Genomic DNA, 10484 nt, shown 5'->3' with positions numbered 1-10484 from the left:
TGTTAAGTATATCAGGGGTGCACTCGAAGTTGTAATATAGCTTTAAACCAGTGCTGATAAACTCATGTGGGATGTGACTTCAAAATGCCAGAATAACGGGAGTAGGGACAGGAAAGAATTTCATTTATTTTCAAAACACTGGAACAGCTATTCAGGCTTGAGGAACATTTGCAAATCAAACTGAATCCAATGGGATTTGTGATCACTTGCCATTTCTTCAGTTCATTATTTATCATGTGTACTTTGGTAGCATCTGGAGGCCTTACTCTATAGGGGACTGTGTAAACACTGAAGGAAAACATGATCTCTCCCATAAAACAACTTTTTAATATAACATGAGGTGAATTAATAATATCTCATCAAGGTCTCGCTTTAAATGCAAGATATTCCAAGTTCCAGGTTTAAAAGGTTACATTTCTTTTTAGCATATTCTATTTGGTCAAATGACTAGTGCATACAGAAATACATGCCTACAACTATCTCCTTCTCATCAATAACTTACAAAGCTTAACTAATAATGAATGGACAGATACGGAAAAAAGAATTAAGACAGAAGGACCTAAAGTCACCACCATCTACCATTAACCCCATATACTTTGTGACTCCGTAATGCCTCTGAAAAATGTTAATTCATATGCAATTTGCCAATGCAAAATAAATGGAGAAACTAGAAAAGGATGAAGATGAGAGAGTGGTGCAGGAAAAATTAAGAAGCAAAATACATTTCCAAGGGATAAGAACTGTCCATTTTAGTGAACATGGAAACTTTGATACAGTTTAATATGAAGAATACAAAATCAATTTTTTATAAGTAAGTGAAATGTGAATGCTACAAGTGTGGAAGAGTTTGGGAATCCAGAAAAAAAGTGTCTTAATACCAGATGAGACCTTAAAACTTGGACATTTTCATTTGTGTCACATAGCAATTTTCCTTCTGTAAAGACAAAAATAAACAGGCCAAGCTGACTTATCCCTGAACTAATTTTGCATTTAAACCACCAGAAATTTTTATAACCCAAGTATCTAATCTGGCTGAAGGATGTTTTCAGCTTACACTTCCTGTTACTTCTTTCCCGCCTTGATTTTGCAGTTGACTCCTGCCGAAGTTCTTCAAACTTTGTAAGAGCTGCATATACTGCCTTCAGCAAGTGATGAGCCTCTTTAAATCCGGAATCAATGACACACCATGAATAGCCTAATTGAAGTGTCAAAGAAAATCGCTACAGCCATTGGCCAAAATCACATCACGACCTTGACACCAGTTCAGGAAAGCGCCTGGTTCAAAATAGCTTCTATCTTTGTCCAGCTTCTTCACCATGAAGTTTGTAGCACCACATATTCTCCAATATCCAGACCTACTCAGCCAAAAAACCTCTTAAGTTTACTGCTAATAACATAACAAAGAAGGCAGCAGGACACGCTAGCTGACATTAAGAGTTCCCTCTGAATTTGGATTACTCAGGGGATTAATTTAATCTGACATATCCTGGCAGAGTTTGGAGAGTGCGACATTCATATCCAAACCTGTGATAACAAACTAAATACTATGCCCTGTTTCTGAGGCAGAGAGGCAATAAAGTCTACTTTGAAATATGCATTTTTCTGTTTAAAATAAGTGTCTGATATTTTACAATATATCCGGCTTGTAACTACAACATGGAAATAAATAGATATTCCAATTTAAGCAGGCATCTATTTATGCAGCAGGAGACTACTTTGTATACATATCTACGAAAAACTTTCATTTATGCACTGCAACAAGTACAAGACGCTCTTACCTGCAGGTTTGCACATGCTGGTGAATCGTTGTGGGTGGGTATTTCATTGTTGGTGGTCTCTGAACCTGTGTTTTTAAGTCTGGAAGCTGTTGTAGTTGTGGCTGTAGTGGTCTGTACTGGTAAGATTGGCTGCCACACATTCACGTCAGTACCATTGCCGAAGGCCTGAATTGCATTTTCTGTAAAAATAAATTACAGGCAATTTTCTATTTCTAAACAAATGGTAGAAAGCAGAACTGACTTTTAAATCAGTATTATTATTATTATTATTATTATTATTCCATTGAAAATGTGTATTTATAGAAACTCAATTTTTATGCTGAAAAATGTGTCTTAATTTTTAACATATCAGAGACATGAACTGAGAGTCTGGGGTCACATAATTATCTGGTGTGGCCTCTTCTTTGTAATGTCCCCAGTAATTCTTGACAGAAGCTCTAGGACCTACTGTAATCATATTTGTTACCATCCAAAAGCCTCAAAAATTTACTTTCAAGATTTACAATACAGTTTGAATGTTATGTCCTAATTCAGGCAGGTGATGTTACATAGCAAACTAAAAACAGAGAGCAGGCAAAATATTAATTTATTTCTTCAGCTTGTGGTAGTAAAACTAATATGCCTATAACTACAAAATGGTTTAACTAAGACATCTTTTCCTTACAGTTTTCAATCAAAATCTGCATAATTAGGTGAGGGAAGCATGCTTAAACTAAAACTTCAGAATATAAAAGTTAAAAAGCTTATCATAGTTTCATGGGATTAAAGAGTGTGTTTATGGCAAGAGTAAATTGGTTGGGGTTTTTTATAAACAAATAGAAAAACAGTTTTTAATCAGGTCTTTGGGGATTCAACATGGATTTAGGGATTTCTTATTTTAAATTCTTTGTACAAGAAATCAAACAGTTTCACTGGGGACTAATATGTGGAAGTTATTAATACTTGTTCTCAGTGGTATTCCTTGCCTTATAAAATAATTTACATTTAATACCCATCTGAAAAAGATGTATTTTATTCTGATATTAGTTCTTAGAACTCCAACATGCAAAGAGAAGAATTTGTAAAAGGCACCACAATCAGCTGGGTTGATGGAGACAAAGTGGGAAGAGTGGAATGGTATTTTTCTTGGTTTTACTTGAATAAGGCAATATATAAAGCAATATTTTCCTATGATTTCCTATATTAACAGTAACTCTTTGTTTCCATTATTGCAAGAAGGATCACAGAAATACGTGCAATCCTTCCAAGTTTTCTAAGTAAAAGTGGTCTTCACAATTAGTCGTCTTTAATTATTTCATAGAATCATACTCGATGATCCTAATGGGTCCCTTCCAACTTGATATATTCTATGATTCTATGATAGAATCATAGAATAGTTTGGGTTGGAAGGGACCTCTAAAGGTCATCTAGTCCAACCCCCCTGCCGTGGGCAGGGACATCTTCAACTAGATCAGGTTGCTCAGAGCCCCGGCCAACCTGACCTGGAATGTTTCCAGGGATGGGGCATCCACCACCTCTCTGGGCAACCTGCTCCAGTGTTTCACCACACTCATCGTAAAAAATTTCTTCCTTATATCTAGCCTGAATCTACCCTCTCTTAGTTTAAAACCATTACCCCTTGTCCTATCGCTACAGGCCCTACTAAAAAGTTTGTCCCCAGCTTTCTTGTAAGCCCCCTTTAAGTACTGATAGGCTGCAAAAAGGTCTCCCCGGAGCCTTCTCTTCTCCAGGCTAAACAACTCCAGCTCTCTCAGCCTTTCCTCAAAGGAGAGGTGTTCCATCCCTCCTCATATTATTTGTAATATTTCAAACATATAAATTATATTTTAAATATGTATTTTATATACATAATTTTCATACATATTTCAAATACATTTCAAAAAGCATAATGACTGTAAGGAGGTGCTTCAAGTGTTTGACTGCTCTAGTAACAGTCCTTTCAATAATTTTTATAACTAACTCACTGCTTTATGCTTTTCCTCCCACTTGCCAATTCTTTTTACTGCACTATAAAGCAAGTGTGAACAAATCCTTTGAAGAGGTATGTAGATATACTGAATCCCATTCAGTTCAGTAGGAATTCTAGAGTATGTAAATGAATGTCTGTACATTCACTTTCAGAGTAGCTAAAATAAAGTCTTAAGATGGATTTCCAGAATTTAAGATTGGCCAAACCCTAACTGGAGAGGCAGCAATTAGGACCACTGTAATACAACCAATAAACTTGCATCTTCTAATAAAGAGGGTAAAAGTATAAGCAAGGTAAAACACAGCCTCAAGTTTTAGGGTGGAATATATTTTATTTGGGGCCTATTAATTTGGATTTTTAGCTTTCTTGACATTGGGCCAATTTCACAGTTCTGATATAAAGCCATATTCTGCAGAACAATGCTGAGATAAAGAAACATTTTATCTAATATATGTACAAAGAAAACAATGCAATGTTTGTCTTTATTGGGACTAATTATTAAAACAGACTGGAATTTTCACTAGTATTTTCACATCCACCTTTTGAAATCACAACTTCCACTCTGGTTTCAGCTTAACATCTGTTGCAAAAGGCTTTTCAACTCGAGTGGAATTTCTAGGCAAGTGTATACAGAGGTGCAAGAAAGACCAGGATTTCAGGTGTGTATGTGGGACATGGTAAGCTCAGCTTCATATCCCAGCTCCACACCAGGCACAGTACGAATGTGAACCTAGGTCTCCAGCTTTCTGAGTCCCCTAGCCCTCAGGGCACAGGCTCAGCTATTCCACTTTGCATAAATAACCAAATAGGTTTTTGAATAAACTTTTAAGCTAGGTTTTCCACATCTTTTGTAAATGCCCCAAATCACTGGTTTATTTTCCAGTTTGAAGGGGAAGTATACTTTAGCAAAACAGACTACCAAGAAATTCCTAGTTTCATCCCATTGTGGAAAAGCGATTTTTGTTTCGTCTAAAAAAAGTGGGAGGGATTCTAATCTCATCCAATAAACACATGACATTTTCTCCAGGTATTGGAAGGCCCATTAACGACAATAACAATTAAAAAAAAATAATTGGAACTTTTCCCATTCTCTGTAAGAGAAAAAACTTTGTATTAAACCGGAAACATCTTTACTTTCTCCATGAAGAAGACATCTCTTACAGCTAGGATGACTATAATTTGTCTCACAGTAACCTCTAATGTTAATGATTTGTCTTCATTAATGCTTTTATACCAATAGCAAAAGAAAGGACAAGGGATCGCTCTGTTTTTATGTTCTAAAAGGACCCTGTAACAGTCTAGCATTTAATACATTCACAAATGAATAAAAGCTGATGTATTACAGTATATATAAATGGCAGCCCCATTAGGTTTGAAGAAGGTCTGATGGTATATTGTTAATTTTTACCCAGTCATAGTCTGAATTGTTTTCTGTGTTTTTTTGTTAAATGATCTTGAGTAATTGATTCATTCTTCCAAAGCTTAATAAGTAGCGTATCAAATAGCAACTCAAGTCACTCACTTTTTGTATGCAAAGCTCCACATACCTTCACAATGCTGCCTGTTGAGAAGCTACCAATGGAGATTTTCAGACCCTATACTAAAATACAGACTGAACCCTGCATTAGCATTAGCTCAAGTATATAGGGCTGGATGGGACAGTCTGGATCATCAAGTTCATTTGCTGTTTTTGAAAAAAGCAACGATGTATGCTTCTTTTCATAAGCTGATGAAATATGACTTTTAAAACCGGTAAGAATTTTTTAACCTCAAAACTCCTGCTGGAAGCCTATTCCTTAACTTTAGTCTGATGGTTAAAAACTTTCCAATTTCAAGCCTAAATATGTATGGCCAATATCTTCCTTTTTGATCGTGTGCCAACATTGTCCTCTAGGTTAAGTAATCCTTTTCCCTCCCTGGGCTTGCCCCTCTAATGCAACTGCAGATGACAATCACGTATCCTTTCAACTTCTGTTCTGCTAGGCTAGGGAAGCCAAGCTCTTTTGGTCTCCTCATTTATCTGAAATTAAAACTCTGATGCACACTCCACATCATCCAATTATGCTGCTCCAGGCAGACAGGAAATTTGAACAGAAAACCTGCCAAAATCGACTCCACTAAGCCATTCTGAAATTTATAATAGTCCCTAATTTGGAAGTGAGTTTGACTGAAAAAAAAGTCAATAATTTCACAAAATCTTGAAAACAGGCACCATCCAGACCTGTGATCTCAGGCATCTGAGATCAAGTAGCCTAAAAAATCTGAAGCTTGGCTATAAATTGCAAGCACAATCCAATTTATACTTACCTACAGCAAATCCTTCATATCATAAACTACATGTCTTTTTTTATATGAAGTTCTTAAATTATACAGAAGCCCCTCAGGTGTTGCAATTTTTTGGTACAGATGCTGCCTGACTGTTAGGGTCCGAACATGACCTGTGATGTAAACATATTTCTATATGATACAACTCTGTTATTTGAATTTTTTTCAAGAACTTCTTACGTTTGCAATCTTGGCCATAATCCATAGTATCAGGCATATTTGCTTGTCTAATTAATTCTTACACTTACAGCAGAACCATGCTTACAAAGTGCAAAGCGATGGTCTTGATGTATCATAACATACTTAAACAGTAAAGAAATTCCAGAAAACATGCTAAAACACATTCAAAGACATCTAATTTTGTACTCACTAAGGCATGTATTGTCCTGGAAGAAATTCAGAAATTTCAGGCATTCATCTATGTCGTTACCACTGTTGCTGCAGTCACACCACGGGGCAACGCTGAGACTATTTGAGTCTATGTAGTTTGGTGTCATCACTGTGCCTGTTAACAAAGAGTGAAGTACAGTACTGTGAGTAACCTTCATACTGAAATATTCTTTCCATACTAAGAAGATAGTAAACAGCATTTGCTAAGTCATGTATTCAGAGATGGATTCACAATGCAGACCCGCGGCAGGGCTCTAACTTCCAGGCTTAACAGTTCCTGGCTCCCTTTGACCTTTGACACCCAGCCCTGTCCGTACTTCACACCCTCGGTTGTTTGAATGCAACCACTTTAGGGACTGTAACATGACTCACACATTAAAGACCCATTCCTTTCCTCCAGAAAGGTTTATATTGCATCCCCACAGAGAGCTGCATCAGCAGAATTGACAGGTGGAAAACCGTGGCACAGGGGAGGGATGGACTGGGAGAAGGTGGGAACCTCTTAAAAGGGCTTTGCTGCCAAATCAAACATATGTGGACCTGCATCCTTAGAGTTGCACTCTACAAATCCAATTTTTCTTCCTTGCTTCTGTTTTTTCTCATTTTCGTTCTAGCTGCAAATAAATGGCTGAAACTAGACATCCGGACCTGAGCTTCCTCCTTGAGTCTGTAGCCAGCCTAGAGAAACAGTTCTGAAACGCATGAGCAAGGAGAATGCTAGTCATGCTGAAGCCTTAATACATCCTGGAGGAGCGTTGACCCCAGGGTGCTCGTTAGGGACCTGCCAACAGAGTGTGTTATGGCGATGAACAAAGCAAAAACATAACCAGCATGCATAAAACAGTACAGTAGATTCTTTGCAGGTAATAAATTACTATTAATCTTGCTGTGTCACTACATTTTCAGTACAGTGATTGTTTCCTAAACATTGTCAGCAACTTGCAACCACATGTTCATTCTAACTCTATTACAAATTCTTGGGTAAATATTCTCACATTTATATGTCAACTCAAGGCTACCAAGAATGAAATGAAACCAAAGAATGCATTTTGTGTCCTAAAAGATATACAGCAACTGTTCATCACTCATCTGGATCAGGCAATCATTATATGATCAGCACTTCTTCAAACCAGTAGTCTCACTGAAGGCATTGTCCCAGCAGCTCAGAGATTTCAAACTTCCCTAAGGGTTGAGAAGTTTGAACCTTTATTTTATTTGTCTGACCAAACAGGAAAAATTAAATAAAAAGGGCAGGTATTCCAGACTTGTACTGATGACAGCTGTTTCAGGAAACACGCTCCTCACTTGGTAATCTACAGTTCTAGGACAGGCTATATATCATGAGGAAATGTGATCACATCTCCTCAAAACTGACATCAAAGTAGTCATTAAGAAGATGGAATAGATGAAGGATAAATATAAGAGACCCAAAGTGTACACTAGCAGAGAAAATTTGGTCCATAGGTCCAGGGTCCCAGAGTCTGCAATACCACACAGGAAAGGGCTAAACACCAAGCTAAAAAAAGGAACATTAGAAATAACACAAATCACAGAATGACGTCAAATAGCCTTTCAGTCACCAGGCAGCGCTGGGAACTGAATGAATCAACATGCAAACTGCTTCATACATGAGGTGGGAGACAAAGGAGAAGAGGCATTGAAGGCTGGCCTGAGAAAGGCAGTAATGTATGTGAAAATGAATGCAGTCCCACTGCCAAACTCACAAAAAGCATCTTTTGTCTTGTTTTGGGATGTTCTTAAATTAGAATGCAATCCCATACCTTTATCTACTTCCAACTCTTAACAGATAGTTGCAGTAATAATTTCTCAGATTCTACGTGAGATTAGCACATGAGTAAATAGCACAGTTCAAAATGTATTAAATGGAGGTAGAGAATTTAGTAAAATAGGCAAATATTATTTGCACCATTAATGAAAACTTGACAGTAGATAAATAAGAAGAGGAATGAGGTTAAATTAAAATAAAACAAATGAAAATATCTGTCCATTATCCATTTGATGGTTCAGTACACTATTTCAACCATGTGACATGATCTGAAAAGAAGTGAGAGAAAACGAAAATCAAGAGGATTTTGCAAATGGAAAGAAAACAGTAGGCTTCAAAAAAAAAAAAAGGGCTAAGTAGCAAACACTTAGGGAAGGGTTAAAAAAACAGAAAGGTATTGAGGAAATTAAAAAGGTCACTGAGGCAAGACTTTCTTATCACGAAGAGGTAATTAAATAAGGTAATTAAAATGGGTCAAGATAGGGGCTAAAAGTGTAACAGATACCAAGCTACGATTAGGGTTGATGAATACAGGAAAGACAGGACAAGGAATGTGTATACACAGCACACAAACTGTATATCCAGCAAAAACAGAGTGGCTGAAAGAGCAGCTAGTAGAAAATCAGCCTGTCATTTAAACCTGGGGGCAGATGTGAACCCAAGTGGATTATATGCTTGGTTTCCTGGGGTGGGTTTTCCTTTTTCCCTGCAATGTGTGTGCCTTCCCCTCCTCCCCCCGCCCCCCGCTAGCTGGCATCTTGGAAATTCTGCTGAAGGACACTAACGGATCAGAGAAACCATGGTGGTTGGCAGTAAAATAGGACATGCTTGTTTTTCTGTGTTGCCTCTATCAAATAGGCAGTCAGTTCTCCATATTTTAGACAAAAGCAGAGTTGACCTGAACACAGCCAAAAGGTTGCTCAAATTAGGGTCAATTAAGAATGAGGAGATGGATGGTGATTGCAGGAGGACGAGCATGTGACTGAAGTTCCTTTGGCCCAATGCAACTGTAGTGTATTCACATAAACTCTCAGGGAATTCCTAGAATCCCAGGGAAATTAGATGGATTTTACAGAAAACAAGTGAAAATGTGTCAGAAACTGAATGCTAAAGCAGATCTTGAAGTCAGCAGTTAGAGCAATACCTAACTGATGTGGGAGTGCAGACTGGTCCAGATGGCTTAACTAGGCTGTAAACAAAGCACTGAATCTCAAACATGGCTATCTCCAATCTTATTCTGCACTTAATAATTTTTATATTTTTTCTTTAATTTTTTTTAAAATAGTAATTTATCCCTATTACTATAACAAGGAGCCTAAAGCAATGAATTAAGATTTTCAAAATTCCTGTAAAATATACATAACTTTAAAATTACATATATAATACCCTGATGCAAACCTTAAAAAATCCTATCTAGACTGTTCTCCACTTAACTGGTAAAGCGCCTGATACAAAAACTGCCTGACTCTATTCCCACTTAGGTCATTTATTTCAGGTGGGATTCCACTAATTTCAGTGAAGTTAACTCTGATTTACATCACTGTATGTGACAGCAGAATCACACCCACTGTACCTTCCATAGAGAATCCTCCATTTCCTGAACAAACTCTATTGAGGCACAATTTTTGCCTCATTTAATGAAACAGCTAAATGAAATAATGTTTTATCTTAGCAAACAATATTTTATCTTAATTAAAACACCTGGAGAGTCTGAAGCTCTGATGAATGAATGGATCTGTAACAGCTTCTTAACCACAGTCTCTATGTCTTCTTCCTGTGTTTTATATATCTTAAGCAGACATTTGAAAGACTGTACCTCTGATTTCTATCTCAGCATCTTACAAATTTGACAATCTTCACATAATTTACTCCACTTTTATATCAGCTTGATATCAGAAGCAGGAATTTACTGCTTCAGCACATAAAAGTTTTGTTTTGGCAATTTTCTTGGTTTATCAGAATTACTACCAAGAAGTAAAACCTCTTGTAACACTAGTCAGTAGCAATCTTTTTGCGTGTGTCTAGGGACTAGCAGGAAGGAAGAAAAATGTTTTATTTTTCCCTTTGAAAATTAGATCTTCTTTTGATTTCAACTCCTTAGGGATCCATTCCACATTTTTGATGAGTGACAGTGTTTTGCAGCATGGTCATCCACAGTAACACAAAAACACATGACTATAGGAACTGGGTCATCCTTGGGGTTAAATTGAAAAATGGATCCAACAAAACCGCCAGC

At 37.1% G+C, this 10484-nt stretch overlaps 1 protein-coding gene across 1 annotated transcript in view; it reads right to left on the bottom strand.

Moving 5' to 3' along the window:
* GFRA1 (GDNF family receptor alpha 1) overlaps positions 1-10484 on the bottom strand; it is a 145069-nt gene that overhangs the window by 25514 nt on the left and 109071 nt on the right. Inside the window, exons 6-7 of the mRNA XM_009325919.1 lie at positions 6443-6577; positions 1779-1957 (exon numbers count right to left, since the gene is read on the bottom strand). Of these exons, the coding sequence (XP_009324194.1) occupies positions 1779-1957; positions 6443-6577 (314 nt within the window). The remainder of the gene's footprint in view (positions 1-1778; positions 1958-6442; positions 6578-10484) is intronic.

This window comes from Pygoscelis adeliae, unplaced genomic scaffold (assembly GCF_000699105.1).
Source record: "Pygoscelis adeliae isolate BGI_AS28 unplaced genomic scaffold, ASM69910v1 Scaffold4, whole genome shotgun sequence".
Taxonomy (NCBI): Eukaryota; Metazoa; Chordata; class Aves; order Sphenisciformes; family Spheniscidae; genus Pygoscelis; species Pygoscelis adeliae.
Note: the sequence above shows the minus strand (reverse complement) of the source record. Positions and strands in the feature narration are given on the sequence as shown.